The sequence below is a fragment of the Pongo abelii genome, chromosome 4 (genome assembly GCF_028885655.2).
Source record: "Pongo abelii isolate AG06213 chromosome 4, NHGRI_mPonAbe1-v2.0_pri, whole genome shotgun sequence".
NCBI lineage: Eukaryota > Metazoa > Chordata > Mammalia > Primates > Hominidae > Pongo > Pongo abelii.
Genome location: NC_071989.2, coordinates 178,611,021 through 178,626,701, shown reverse-complemented (window position 1 = coordinate 178,626,701; position 15,681 = coordinate 178,611,021). Strand labels below are relative to the sequence as shown.

The following is a 15,681-nucleotide window of genomic DNA, read 5'->3' as shown; positions in this document are numbered from 1 at the left end:
TGATTATTAGTTGAAGACACACTAATTATTGTGTTTTCAACACTTAGAATAATCCTAATATTAGGATTAGAGAACTCATACGATTATTATGATTTTGGCATAAGTCTTTTTACTCAGGTTCTTCTTGTCTGGGTAGCTGTGTTAGAAATGCCTTGTTTTCCTTGTGATTTGGGCCAGATTATGCTGGTTTCTTCCCACAGATTTCCACCTCAGAGACATAGAAAGGGGCTTCATCTCTTTTTCAATTTGCTCTAAGGGCCAAATTTAGCCTCAGGGATTTTCATAAAACCAATGATGCTTTCCACCTGTTTATATGGCTGTTGAAAAGTTATCAAAGAAGAATTTAAAGTTATGTTCAAATATGGAGAGCAGTACCATGTGAAGAGAACTTAATGATGAGGGCAGAGGGGTGAAGCCCGTGTGATGTCAGCAAATCCCACACAAGGAATCTTCTATAGACTTTGAGATTTGCTGCAGGAGAAGGAGCTCTGGCTTTTGACCAGAGAGATGTGGGCATGTAGCCTTGGGCACATCATTTCAGCTTTCTCAGCCTCAGTTTATCCTTTTATAACATGGCAGGCCTAATGTATAATTTAGAGGATTTTTGAGAGGGTGAAATAAAGTAATATATGTGAAGCATGAAATACAAACCCTGTTACATAGTTTGGTTTAAATCATTTTTAATCATTTATACCTCTTCCTCCTTTACCTCATCATAAAACAGAAGCTTTTTGGGTATTTTACTAGTGGATTCTAGAGGAGGGTATTTGTGTTCCTAACCTTGTTACATAAGACCAAATAGTGTTAGGACCTTCAGTTATTCAGTTAGATCAAGAAATATAGATACACATTCTGAGGAGAATAAATTTTAGAATTATCAGGATTATTCTGAGTGTTGAAGACACATATGAATAAGATAGTTGCCTTCCCCAGCACACAGGTTTCCACTCGTTGTTAAATTAAAGGAAGCCATCAGCAGAGTGTTTCTCAAACTTTGCTTCACAGTAAAATCACCTGGGGAATTTTTAAAATCCCCTGGCCTGGGTCACACTCCATATCAATTAAATTAGAAAGTCTGGTGGTTGTAACCAGGCATCAGAATTTATTAAAGATCCCCACACAATTCTAACGTGCATAGTCTGGAACCCATATCGTGAGAAGCAAACATTCCCCAGGCTGACTTCCGCCTCTGCTTCCTCACCTTCATTCTAGCTAAACACTGGTACCTCATTAATTCTAACCAGTGCCTGGGCATCCCAGGCATAATGGATCTTTAAATTAGCATCTAAAAGAATAACATTGATTTAAAAAAAAAAAAGCAGCAGCAGCAATCTGCATTAACACACTGATTTAGATAAATGTGTTTGGGCTTCGTTTATTCACAACACATCAGGCACTCCCAGCTTCCCCCACCTGCACCCCCAGTGCTTGCAAGTGCATTCTGTGAAAATTCTGAAGTCTCCCCGAAACAGCCTCTTCATTCAGACTCTTGGCTGCTCAACTCCTTCCCAAACACAGGGATAGGCCTCACAGTTTCTCAAAGATTTGCAGTCTTCACAGATTAACATCGTGGACCACACATGAGAGGACTCATTCTCTCCAAAGTACCTCTTGTTTATTGAGGAGCCCTCTTTAATCCCAAAAGGGTCACTGACTTTATGTTGTCGAGAATTAAACTCAGTTTAAGAGACTGCCACCAGTAACTGTTCTCTCCATCGGAAGTGGATCCGGTTTGACTAATTTCCTTCTAGGTAACAAAAATTTCAGAGCTATTTTAAAAGAAGGCACTGCTAGCTTCATGGGTAGCAAACAATAAATACGTTTTCTCTTGTCCTGAGGAGCCCTTGGTCTTTAACCAAGTGGTCAGCCCAGGCCTTCACTGGACACAAGTTTGCATATTTCAGCAAAAGAAGATATTATCTTAGCATGCTGTTATTTACTGGATGGCCAAGGAGAAGACAGATTTTATTGTAGCATAAACCAACCTGCAAAAGGATGGTAGTTTTGTATTGACTTTTCATCAGATTGTTGATGGATTCAAAGAGCCGTCTCATGGATTCTTCAAACTCCATCTGTTCTTTGCCTTCATAAAGCCTGAAACAAGATACATCTGGGTCATTTCTCAAGCTAACAGACAATACCTTTAAAAGTGTGCACTAGGCACAAACTTCATTTAAAATTTAAAACAAAAAGGAGTGGGAGGTGGGGACTTCAAGGAGGAGACGATTCTGCAGATGCTGCGTGCATCATTCTCTCAAGGGAAAAGCCTCATATCCACCATACCCAACAGAAACCCACCAACTAACAGGGCATACACCTTCTGCTGTATTTTTTTAAACCCCAAGGAAACCCCAAAGGAAGGAAATTTGTCTCAGCTGAGGAGACATTAATAATTTCACCCTTCTGCAAGAATCAGAGGAAAGATTGTGGTCATCAGATTTTCAAAGTATCTTGGAAACATCAAGGAGAAATATTTTCAAATGCACTGCCATTTCCACCGCCCATTGTCTGTTTGTCGGATGAGTCCCAACAACCTGTTTTATGTCAGGGGCCATTGCCTTCCCTTCCTTCATTTCAGGAGTTAACTTATTACCTTAAGCCTTTGTTTCTCTGATTATAAAGTCCCTACACTGTAAAACATGTAAACCTAACTGAAATACATAACTTAGAAGGTGAGACTCCTCATTAATCCAACCAGGGAGGTTAGCTATTGTCAACGTTTTAATGGGTATCCTTCTAGGGACTTTCAATGCCTATAATAATATACAAGGGTAAAATTGCATAGAACCAGTCCCTCATGTAAAACCAGTCTCCAGGTACCTGCCTCTTATCAACCCCTTCCCCCAGCCTTAGGAGTGTTGTTCTGCTCAAGGCTTCTCCAAACAAGTGTTTATCACCAACCCTGAAATATCCGCAGCCTAATCTGTGGCATCCAGTGTGAAATGCACAGAAGAGTGCTCCTGTCTCCAATTCAGATAAAGAGAGTCTCTCCTGTCACAACCCTACACGCTCAAAAAGCTCCTCAGTGCGCCCAGGCCGTGGCAAAGGTGCTTTCCTAGATAAAGCACTGACACACTTAACAGGTTTGTTTGCTCCTCAACCACAGAGCAGGCCAGCCAGTCACGGCCCCCTCAGCACTGTCTGCAAAATCCCCATCCTTCCCCTCACCCTTCTTTCCTGTCTTTCTACTTCATTTCTCTGGCTCTAAGTGTGTGCCTCTTCTGTTTATCTTCTTGAGTGTTAATCACTCTCTTTCTCTCCTTGGGTCTCTATGTCTTTATATCTAGTTCTCTCCCCACCCTCCCCCTGACTTCATCACTCTCCTTCTGTCTTAGTCACTCTCTGTCTCTCTTTCCTTCTTTTTCTAACTAACCCCCTCTCTAAAGCCCTCCTGAAGTCAGAAGCATAAGTGAAGTCAGTGCTGAATGTTCCCATTGGTTACGGGGACTCAGCAATTGCTGCTGACCTTCTGGGTCCAGCTCAAGGTCACAGAGACAAGGAGTGTTGAAGTGGCTACGTGCCTAGGGCTCCTCATTCTCTTCCTCTCCCTAGCTCCATAGCTCCCTCTGCTAACTCGCCCCCACCCTGGCTTTTACACCACTCACTGCTGAGCCTTCTTGTTCCGCCACCAGAGATAACTGCCACAGCATATGTACTCTAGAGTCAATCTGCTTCGGGTTCAAATCCCCACTGCCTGGCAGGCACTTTATTACAAACAATAGCAAACATTACAGAGCACTGCTCTGCTCCAGGCACTTTCCTGGATGCGTGTGAAATCACTCACTCCTCACAACCACAGCATGAGGCAGGCACTAGTATCACACCCACTTTACAAATTAATGAAGCTCACGCAACATGCCAGAGAACATCAGGCCAGTGAGTGTCACAGCCAGAATTCAAAACTGGCCATCGGCTCCCGAGCCCAGCCTCTCAGTCTCTTTGCACACTGCTTTGCTCTACACTTTACTGCCCACTTAATTTCTACAAGCCTTGGGCAAAGTGTAAACCGTAACAGTACTGTGTCAGAGGATTGCGAGGATCAACCCACATGGGAAGTTCTCAGCATGGGTGCCTGGCCCCAGCAGATGTTAGCGCCTGCTGTACTGTTGTCAATTGAAAGAGTAGCATGATTATCACTGCTCTCATCCCCACTTCACAGATAAGGAAACAAAAAAACTCTCAAGAGGTTGAAACTTGCCCAGATGTCATCCAAGTGGAAAAGATGGGACCAGAGTACCCTGTCCTTGACCTGGCTGAAAAGAGAGGATCCTAATCCAGCATGGTGGTGATCAGCCTCCCCATGAGATCACACCGTTTGTCTTTCTTTGTGCCCACAGCCACCAGCAATCCCTAATGGACTGTCCAGTCATCACACCTTTTGCCTTGAAGTCTATTACTCTTTCCATGAGGCACAGTTGCCTGAAAATGCTGAATGAATTCCATCACCATGGCTGCTACTGGTCTAGAGTATTGAACCTGCCCACTCTGTCTCCCACCCACATTTAACACCAAGACCTGGCTGCCCAGGCATTTACAGACACATGGGCTCTTCCTGTAGGGTGTACCTGTGTGTGTGGTGGGGGGATTCTGCCCAGGTCCTCCTGAGAACCACCTGCTCCTCCAACAAGGCTGGGCTCCAGCAACACTTTCCTGCTGGTTGGCCTGTCCAATCCTACCCTCCATAACTGAATGGCCCCCTGACAGTTCTCCTTCTGGAATTTGTCATTTTTAAGAAAGAAACATAGAAACAGGCTTTTTTGGAGTTATCTTAATGGCAACACTGCAGGGGGAAGGGTCATGAGCTCCTGCTGAAGAGATCCCTGAGGCTGTCCTGGTTCCCAACTTCTCTGTGTCTCATTATTTAACTTTATTTTTGGATTTTATGAGCTGCACAAATATCTTTAAAATAAACTCTCCTTTTTGCCTAGACTAGCCCCGGCTGGTTTTGTTGCAAACCCTCACTAGTCAGAACTTGGCAAGAGTAGAGCCAGCTTCTTCCTGCAGCTCCCCTGAGTTTGAAACCAAGAGCTGCTGGGAAGTCCGGTGAGCATTTAGTTCTTGCTCTTATTGTACAGATGAAGAGACTGAGGGCCAGAGAGGGCAAGTGACTCGGCTTCACCATCTTGTAAATATTATGTGACTGAACTGGAAGGAAAAAAGATTTTTAGTCTGAAAGACTAAACCAAGTCTCTGCTCAACTTTAAATTTTGTAGGAAACTAAATTTGATTTTCACGAGAAAGAGAGCAGTGATCTGCTCTAGGTCACAGAGTGTGCCAATGATATAGTTTGAACCAGAACCAGATATTCTTCTTCTATGTTCTCAGCATCTAACAGGGGAAGGCAGATAACACAAATCCCAGGAAGCCATGATTAGGGGCCTCCACTCCAGTGGGAATCCAATCTGCTCCCTGCTATTCATGTCACAAGTTAAGGGTCTTGACACCACACTTGAGTCCAGGGATGAAAATATATCCTGCACCTGCCTAAGTCTTATAAAGGATAAAAAAAAATTCTAGGAGGAAAATGGGGGAAAATTTCATATATATATATATATAATATAAGTCTTAAATTTATAATTTAAATATAAGTTTATACAAATTTAAATATAAATCATAAATTATATATTATCTATATGTCTTAAAATATAAATATATATATCTAAAATATATATACATATTTTAAAATATTTACTTTTTTTTAGCTGAGGAATGGCTGGGAATGGGAAGAAGAGTCACAGGACATGACTACAGCTGGGAAGAAGAAAGGAAAGAAAAATCTATTTCATATAAAGGGCTTTGCTATCAAGTCAGACTCCTCCATATACTTGCTGTGTAGCCTCAGTTAATTACTTCTCTGAAATTTTACTTTTATTCCTGATAAAGTGGAGTCCTAATGCTCATTCAAATGGTTATTTTGAGGTGAAAAACATGAGATAATTATTTTCAAGTGCTTAATATTGTAGCTGGCATTTAATCAGCGTTAAGTAAACATTATAAATTCTTGTTCTTGATTCCTAAGCACAGAAGTGATTATTTGGGCAAACTCTCTGATCTGAGCATAAGAGGAATATTTTGTAAGACACAGGGTCTCAATATGTTGCCCAAGCTGGCCTCCAACTCCCAGACTCAAGTGATCCTCCAGCCTCAGCCTCCTGAGTAGCTGGGACGACAGGCACATGCCACCAATGCCTAGCTATAAAAGGAAATATTTCAATTAAGGAGTGACTAAGGAAAAAAGTTCATAAGGGTTTTAGATTATAAGGAAGAAATAACCTGATGACAGCGGGGTGATTAAGCATTGCGGGCCCCCCCTTGAAAAGCTTGAAAAGAAAATAAAAATGCCTCATCTGTCTGCGATTCTTCAAATGTGGCCTTGAAGTCAAGGGCACAGCAGATGTAGCTTCCAGGTTCCTTTTTAGCGCTTGGTCTCTGTTACAGCTTCAGGATGTAAACATTTTTTCTGGCCTAGAATGCCTGAAAAGATACTTCAGAAACCAGCAGATTTTGCCAGGGAACAAATTATTGAAGGGCCCTAAGGCCCTGACCACAAGGAAAACTGGAACAACCTGCAAGGCACTGTTCTGGGGCATGCAAGTCAACCACAGCCAGCACTCCTGCTCCCAGGGCTTGGATAAATATAGCGATGGTCGGCTTGCATGTGATTCATTAAGGAGACACTGTGCACAGCTGAGCACTCACTAAATGCAAATGGAGCCCCATATGTTGTATACAATGCTCTGTACCACCTCTTCCACGCAGGTACATAAAGCCTCAGCCCAAAACTGAGATGCCAACCTCAGGCTAGCATCCCAGGGGAGCAGAATCTAACCAAAGCAACCTCAGGTTGCAGAAAGCAAGTGGGAAGATTCCCTTGAGAATCAGGGGTGGAGGGAGAGCCTCCTAACACCCTGACTCTCTTTTATTTTCTGTACCTCGGTCACTTCCACATTTATAGGCATCCATCCCTCTGATTCCTTCTCTGCCTCTTCGAGGCAATAGAGAAGTTTAGGCAATACTGCCTGGGTTCCTAGCCCTGCTGTGTTGCTTATTAGTTGGGTGACCTTGACTAAGGTACCTAATCTCTCTGAGACTCAGATTTCTCATTAGTAAAATTGTATTAGCCCCATAAGGTTGCTCGAAAATCAAACAATGCACATAAAGCCATTAGCAGTGTCTAGTACATAGTCAATAATAGATGTTAGCTATTATTACATCATATCCAGTTTTTCTTCTGGATACACCCATTTTTGCTTCCTGAACTGTAAGAAGAAAGAAATCAGCATCTTCATAAAGACAACTACCGTTTACTGAACACTTGCTACATGCCAGGCACCACACTGGAGATAAAAATGAGTAAAAGGGCCGGGTGCGGTGGCTCACACCTGTAATCCCAGCACTTTGGGAGGCCGAGATGGGCGGATCACGAGGTCAGGAGATCGAGACCATCCTGGCTACCATGGTGAAACCCCATCTCTACTATAAAAAAAATACAAAAAACTTAGCTGGGCAGGGTTGTGGGAGCCTGTAGTCCCAGCTACTTGGGAAGCTGAGGCAGGAGGATGGCGTGAACCCAGGAGGTGAAGCTTGCAGTGAGCCGAGATCATGCCACTGCACTCCAGCCTGGGAGACAGAGTGAGACTCCGTCTCAAAAAAAAAAAAAATAGTAAAAGATCCTGGGAAGTAAGTGGCAGCTAAATAATTTATGACCCCAGGAACAAGAGCAAGTCAGTGGGTAGGGAGGCATCCATTATCCAGGGGACGATGCTATGGGACTGTTGGAGGGAAGCTAGAGGCGGGCTCTAACCTTTTTCTATTCAAGCTCTAAAATCAAGGTGACTTGGCTGGTATTCCTTCCCCTGAGCCAATAATTTGGTCTATTCAGATAAGTGTAAATTAGTGACTTTACAAAAAGAACCACTGAATCTTTCCTGGTTTCAAAAGAGTGATTACTCTGGGAAAATCATAATACTTTAAGACAAGAGTCAAGGAGTCAAGTGTATTCTCTCCCTCTCTCCCTCCCACCCCACAACCTGGAACCAAGAACAATTCCAGCTAAACCAGTGGCTGAGTCTGTCTGAAGATCATCCTTGCACTTCCCAATCCTGTTCATAGAATGAGACCCTTCAGTGCACTAAGCAGGCACATTTAAGTCAATGAAATAGGCAGGCAAAGGACTCGCGAAAGAGACGGTTCCCTTCCTAATTCACCCTTCCCTGTAAGGTCACTGCCACCATCCCCACCTCTTCCCCACCATCAAGGTGTATGGACCTGAAATAAATAAGAAATTGCAGACTAAGACACAGAATCTGAGAGTTAGCTGTCTTACTCAGCAATGGTCAGAGGGCTGGGTGCAGTGGCTCACACCTGTAATCCCAACACTTTGGGAGGCTGAAATGGAAGGATCACTTGAGCCCAGGAGTTCAAGACCAACCTGGGAAACATGGAGAATCCCTGTCTCTACAAAAGAATGCAAAAATTAGCTGGCATGGTAGTGCATGCCTGTGGTTCAAGCTATTTGGGAGGCTGAGGCTAGAGGATCGCCTGAGCCCGGGAAGTCAAAGTTGCAGTGAGCCATAATCAAGCCACTGCACTCCAGCCTAGGTGACACAGCAAGACCCTGTCTCCAAAAACAAAAACAAAACACACACACAGTGGTCAGAGAAATTCTCCTCTAAAGGGTAACAAAGTTGAAATGGAAATATTTATTCTGTCAGAAGACAAAGAGCAAAGCCTCATGAGAAAGAGAATATGTAAGGAAGGGTTAGGATGACTACAGTGTTGCTAGTGTCAACTGTCAAGCAGCCCTAGAGGCCACAGAGGTGCCTGTGCAGGCTTTACTTCATTGAATACCCCCAGCAGCCAACAGGCAGGGTGCAGATCAGCTCCTGGTGCCAAGTACTTTTGTCAATGACAAGATTATTTCTGTTGAGCTGTTACTTTTCCAGAGCCTGACATTTGGGGTGGGATCACTCCTTAGGGCAAATAGCAAGGGAGGTTCACTAACATCTTCTTCCTGTAAATAACACCAGGAAAGAATGATTTGTGGATGAGAGAAAAGAAGACAAACTCAACATGTGGAGATTCTGTTTGAAAAATGTCTAGAATGAACACATAAAAATTAATGCAATCACTGAAGAAAAACTGCTTCTGATGGAAGTATAAACAGTTCTAAATAAAAAAAAAATAGAAGTTAACAATATGGGAGAAATGAAAGAAAAACAATCCATCTGAAACATTCACTTTACTTTTAAAATATGGCCACCCTGTGTAATAAATTAATAGTAAGTAGGTAATAAGACGCAGGCAAAAGCCTTGAAAAGAACTTTAAGTTATGAACAGTGTGTGATGTGTGCCCGTGCCATCCTTCATTCTACTCAGAGGAGCTGCACACTTTATGTAATTTGGCAAGAAAACTAAGTTGCATAATTCTGCACTTAAGTAAATTTCTCCATTAGCATGAAAAATGGTATTTAGGGTTTTTCCCCCCAATATAATTAGAAATTGAATGTTTCCAAAACAATATTCCTAAGGATAGAAAGAAGCACACGCATGCACACTCTCTATCTCTCTTTCTCTCTTTCTTCCCTGCTTCAAAGACATACAGAGAAATATATAGATTACATCATCTACTTGAAAAAGCAGCTAATATTCAGCACACTCCTTCCAGCTCTTTCTCTATGGCCCAGTTGGTATAAAAGTCTGGGTGCCAAGAAGAAGTTGGATTTTGACCACTTCTTTTATCATTTCTTCCCTCAGTGTTTTTATTTGTTTGTTTGTTTGTTTACAATCTAGGAGGTTTCCATATAACTGAAAATATATAACAGAAAAAAATGGCTTGCTGAATGATTATGCAGACACACATGCAAAGCTAATAAAATCTAGAAATCTGTACATTAAATTGATAATTTAGCTACCTCTTGGAAAAGGGGATTAGGTATAACATGCCCATTATATACACTTATTTTATATTCTGACTTTTAAACACAAGTGAAAATTTCATTTAATTTTAAAAAGAGAGATCTACTCTTTCTTTGGTGTATTTCTTGCCTTATAGCTCCTTCCTACAACAGTCCATTTCTCCAAAGCCTTTCCTGAAATTTCTTATTCTCACGTGGGAATAAGGCTGGGGCTGGAGAATCTAACTGAAGGTCACATACAACTAGAGGCCATTTTCCCTCTACAATTACAGAATCAAGATGCTGATTTTTCACCTGCCTCCCAGTTCCCAGCATAAACTGCAGCTAGAGAGACAACGGCCCAAGAAATGCCAAGTTATTATTACTCTAAACTATGGTCATGCCAAGAACATTGAACTTCATCCTTTGATTCCATGGCTTCCTGAAAAGGATAATTAACCCCAGGCTCTTCCACTGAGAGCCCTGACATTTGGTGTGTGTAGTTACCTGATTTTTTCTTTTAACATTTTCCTTACTAATGGTGCCAGTTTTAAAAAGGCATGTGCAATAAAACTCTTTGTTTTGAAATTTGGGAACACCCAAAGAATGTGGAGATCAAACACACTGAGGTTTGAGTGCCTGGAGACCTCTTTGAGCAGTAGGATGACCGAGAGCCCACCAGGCTGCCAGCAGAGGACAGGGTAACAGAAGGAGTAATGGTATCAGTCACAGGACTGAATGAATTCTAAACCAGAGTAGCATTTACAGACATTCAGACTTTTAGATAACTCCTGTATGGGCCCTTGTGTCCTCATCTTTAGGTAAACTATTTACCATTGAGGTAATTCTCCAGGATTCTCATCTGGCTTCTATTGTCAAAGAGTTCTTCCTTACATTCAGCAATAACACGTTACATACATGTTCCATACATACTGGCCCATAAGACTTAGTTTCTTTTTTAAGCACCTGAATTGAAAATGAACATTTCTATTTCAGAACATGTATTGTCCAAAACCAAGCCTGTTTTTGGACAATAAAAAAACACCCTCTAGTTTCCAAGCACAGCATAAAGGCCCCACAGGTGCCCAAGTCAAAGCCCTGGGCTAAGAAGGGGCTATCTTGAATTGCTTGAAAGTTGTTGAGTCATCAAGACCCATTAATTCCACCCCAAAAGCCATTTACCCCTCTCCATCTTCGTCAGCACCATGGAGAACCAAGCCTCCATCTCCTCTCACCTGTGGGGGTCTCTGAACCAGTGCCCCTTCCCTCTCTTATTTTCTTTCAATCCAGTTTGTACATAATAGTCAGAGGGACCTTTCTTAAAACACAGATGTGATCATAGCATTTTCCTGTTGAAAATCCTTTAATCACTCCTGAGTGGAAAAAATACTCGCTATTTTCCCTCTGCTCCCATGCCGCAACCATGAACACAGAAGACATCTGTGACGAATGTGCGAGAGTCTCTCCCCACTACCAAGCAAGCAATGAATTCTGCAGTGGACACAGTGGGTGTCCTCTAATTCAGTCCAAACCCAACATTATCTACGTGGAGAGAGTCAGATCCCACTGGGTGAGGGCTCAGTCTCCAGGACTGCCCTCCATTTCCAATGCCAATCATAAGCCCAGGTTGTTTTACCTGTGCCTCTGACCAACTGGCTATTAATTCGAGTTCCCACAACTCCCTCCTTGGGTTTGATTAACTTGCTAGAGCTGCTCACAGAACTCAGGGAAACACATTTACCGATTTGTTATAAAGGGCATTTATTACAAAAGATACAGGAATTGGGACAAAGGTATGTGGCGCTTCCATGCCCTGTCCAGGAATGCCACCTTCCAGGAAGTGCCACATGTTCAGCTGTCTGGAATTGCTGGGTTCTCTCAGAACCCAGTCCTTTTGTGATTTTATATAGGCTTTATTATGTAAGCATTGGCCATTGGTGATCAAGTTAACTTCAACCCTCTCCCCTCCCTATGGGGGAGGCTGAAAGTCTCAACCCTCTAATTCTGCCTTGCTCATTCAGAGGGCCACCCTTCATCCTCAAACTACCTAAGGGTTTCCAGGCTTCAGTCAACTCATCAGCGTGCAAAAAGACATCACTTTGTGGAGATTCTAAGGATTCTAGGACATGTATGCCAGGAAAAAGGATCAAAGACCAAGTATACACTTCATAATATCACAGCTCCCCATTTCCTAAGATAATTTCTAGAGGTCATGGCCTGACACTTAAGGTTCTTCAAGAGCCATCCTTTCCTACCCTTCTAGGCAATGTCCAGTCATTCTATCTCTTGGTCACTGAATTCCAGCCACCCTAGACTTTCCACAGTTCCTTTGGGTCAAACTCCCTCCTACCTCAGGGAGCTCCCTCTGGCTTTATTTTCACCTACTACACCCTCCTCCTCTTCACCTGCCAACTCCTACTCATCATTCAGGTCACAGCTTAGATGGTACTTCCTCAGAGAAGCATTCCTGACCCTGTGATGAAAGCTGATCTCTTCATAGCATGATCCCAGGGCACCTCACACACATTTCCCCTTGATTTTACATGCACCCACATGATTATCTGCTTCATGTCTCTCTTCTCAACTACACTTAAAACTTTCACACCTTTGTCTAATTCCACTAGTCTGTCCAATTCACTGTTATATTTCTAGTACCTAGCATAGTGGCCTACTCAATATGTATTGGATAAACGTGATTACTAATGCAAACCAAAGTTCTACCATTAGACACGTATTTGAACTCATTTTGAGATAGAAACTTTCATTATCTACTCATGTGCTTAAAAAAAGAGACTAAGTTTTACGGCCCAGTATGCATGGGACAGGTATGTGATGCATTGTTGCTGAATGTAAGGATGAATAAATCCTGAGTTAAAGGTGTTTTGGAAGCTATAGGCTTTAAGAGCAATTTGTTAAAAGTTGAGAAATACTCATATACTGAAAAGTTGTTCACCATCTTTAGATTCCAGGCTGAAAAACCCACAGAAGCCTTCCAAAGTGGGAACACCATGGCAAAAGTCCAGGTAGAAAATCTGGGCATGCAATGCACACAGCAGACAAAGGCTAGGGTGCAAACCAGTGCATGGCATTTAACACACCCTGTGTGGACTTCTAGGGTTCAGGAGAGGTCACATTCTAACACTTACTACAATGGAGAGGCACTAGAATATTACATTAAAACATATCAGAGGAGGAAAAGTTGATAAAAGAAGAAGGCCCCTGACCCAAACACGTGAGCTTTAAAATCCAGTGCTGCATTTCAGCTACTAGACCCTGCTGACCCAGCTGTGCATACCTGGCCTGAAACCAGTGAAAAGAGCCATCACGTTCCCCCAGGAAGCAAGCCACGAGGGCTGAAAGAAATAAAAACTCAAAAATCATGGACTCTCAATTCTAGGAGAAGGGCCGTGATGTGGTTTGGTTCCACATCCCCGCCCAAATCTCCTGTCAAATTGTAATTTCCAATGTTGGGGGAGGGACCTGGCGAGAGATGACTGGATCATGGGGGCAGATTTCCTTCTTGCTGTTCTCATGAGAGTGAGTTCTCATAAGATCTGGTTGTTTAAAAGTGTGTAGTACTTCCCACTTGGTTCTCTCTCACTCTCTCTCTCCCTCTCTCTCTCTCCCTCTCCCCCCTGCTCTGCCATGGTAAGGCATGCTTGCTTCCCCTTCACCTTCTGCCATGTTTGTAAGTTTCCTGAGGCCTCCCAGCCACGCTTCCTGTACAGCCTGTGGAACCGTTGAGTCCATTAAACTCACTCTTTTCTTCATAAATTACCCAGGCTCAGGTAGTTCTTTATAGCAATTGAGAACAGACTAATACCAGCAGCTTTTACTTCCCTAAAGTAGGTGTGCTTAGGGTCTCCGTAAGACAAGTTATTCAACTAACAAAAATGTGTTTTTGTTATTGTGCAAACGACAGTGCTGAGCATCTACTATGCACAAGTCACTGTGCAATTAAGGAATTTATACAAATAAATAAAAACTGACATTTATACATGTAAAACAGAAACTATGATATGTACTTCAAACACAAAATACGTGGGCAATGAAAAGGTAAAATAGGGAGCTTTGACCTAGCCAGAAAATACAGGTATAGATTCCCTGAGAAAGTGATGCTTGAGAGGACACAGGACAGATAAATAAGAGAAAATTAGGTGAGAAGGAGAGAGAAAAGCCATCCAGGTTGAAGGAACAGCAAGTGCACAGGCCCCACAGCAGAAGGGAGCTGAGAGAATCAGAGGAGCTGAATGAAAGCCACCAATTCCAGAGTGGAGAAAGACTTCTCCTTTCACCTGGGAAAGTCAGGTCAAAGGGGACCAGAGGGGCTACAGGGCCAGACCAGGAGAACCTTGCAGGCCACATTAGGTTTTGTCTTCATCCTAAGAAGAATAAAAAGAAATAAGAGGATTTTAAGAAGGAGAGTACTGTGATCTGATTTGAACTGTGGGAAGATCACTCTGGCTGCAGGGTGAAGTTTAAAGACTTCCATTTCTGACAGTATGGTGAACAAAATATCCTGGAAAACCTGTCAGTGAAAACAACTACCAAAGCTGGATTATAAATATGAGTCACTAAACTGTCAAGAAAGTAAGGAATCCACAGAGGACAAACACAAAGCAAAGCAGGTCTCTGGGTACGTCAGAGCAACGCAGCCAGCTTTGCCCCAAAGGCGTCTGCCAAGCCCTCGTGTCCTTAAACTTCTATTTTGATGGCTGCCTGGGGAATAGAAGAAATGAGATCAATCCTAGGGCCTGCATATTGGAGACCCTAATATAAAGCTGGTTTCCCAGTTTTTTGCATCTTCTTCAAAATAGAGGAAAAGAAATAAACCTATTGCACAAAAGGAAATAGGAAGGAAATGCCCTGGTCTTTGATGCTGTGTGTAGAAGAAAAACACAAACACATCTCCAGTGAGAATTCTTAACCACAAGCCAATCCTGACCTGTGTTTTGTTTTTGTTTTCCAAATTCATGTTCCTTGCTTGTATCCATAAACAGAAATTTTAACTAATGAGGTATCTGGTTGGTATTGCCCCAGGTGAATGAAAGAAGGAAACTCTGATTTTCTTTGGAGGAAAATAAAAAACTTTAATTAAAATATATACCAACTGATGAAGTTCCAAGGACAATTAGCTTTAGGAAATAATGAAAACAACAAAATGCATAAAGAAGCAGGGTCACCCAAAACAGAGAGACAGAATGAGACTCCACAAAGATTACCACTACTGGAATTATGCAACAAAGTATACAAACCTAGCACACTCACTATGCTTCAAAACATTAAAAAGATGCTTGAAAATATGATCAAGAAACAAAATATTATAAAACAAAAAATTAGATTTGAAAAAGAACAAAATGGAGTTTTTGAAAATAATATTGTAATTGAAAGAAAAAACTCAGACAGCCAGTTAAAGAGCATATTAGACAAAGCTAAAGAGAGAACTTGGTAAGCTGGAAAATGGGTTTAAAGAAATTAGGCAGAATGAACCGAGAAAGCAAAAAAGATAGAAAATATGAAAGAGAATTTATGAGAACTAGAGAATATAATGAGGTCTAACATATGCTGATTGATATTTCAGAGAGATAATAAAATATACGGAGAAATGCAAATATTTAAAAAGGCAAGAATAATATATTTTTTGGAATTGGTATTAAATATTCAAAACTTCAAATCCAGGAAAACTAACTTTTAGCAACATAAACAAAATCATTCCTAAGTACATCATGGTGAAACTGCAGAACATCAAAGAGAAAGAGATGATCTTACAAGCCACCAGAGAGAT

General features: G+C 42.0%; 1 protein-coding gene across 4 annotated transcripts in view; it reads right to left on the bottom strand.

Annotated features, from left to right (window-relative positions):
* DOCK2 (dedicator of cytokinesis 2) overlaps window positions 1-15,681 on the bottom strand; it is a 442,316-nt gene that overhangs the window by 330,455 nt on the left and 96,180 nt on the right. For all 4 annotated transcript variants that reach the window (XM_009241272.4, XM_024247240.3, XM_054556208.2 and 1 more), the window contains one exon: window positions 1,986-2,094. In XM_009241272.4, the coding sequence (XP_009239547.4) occupies window positions 1,986-2,094 (109 nt within the window). The remainder of the gene's footprint in view (window positions 1-1,985; window positions 2,095-15,681) is intronic.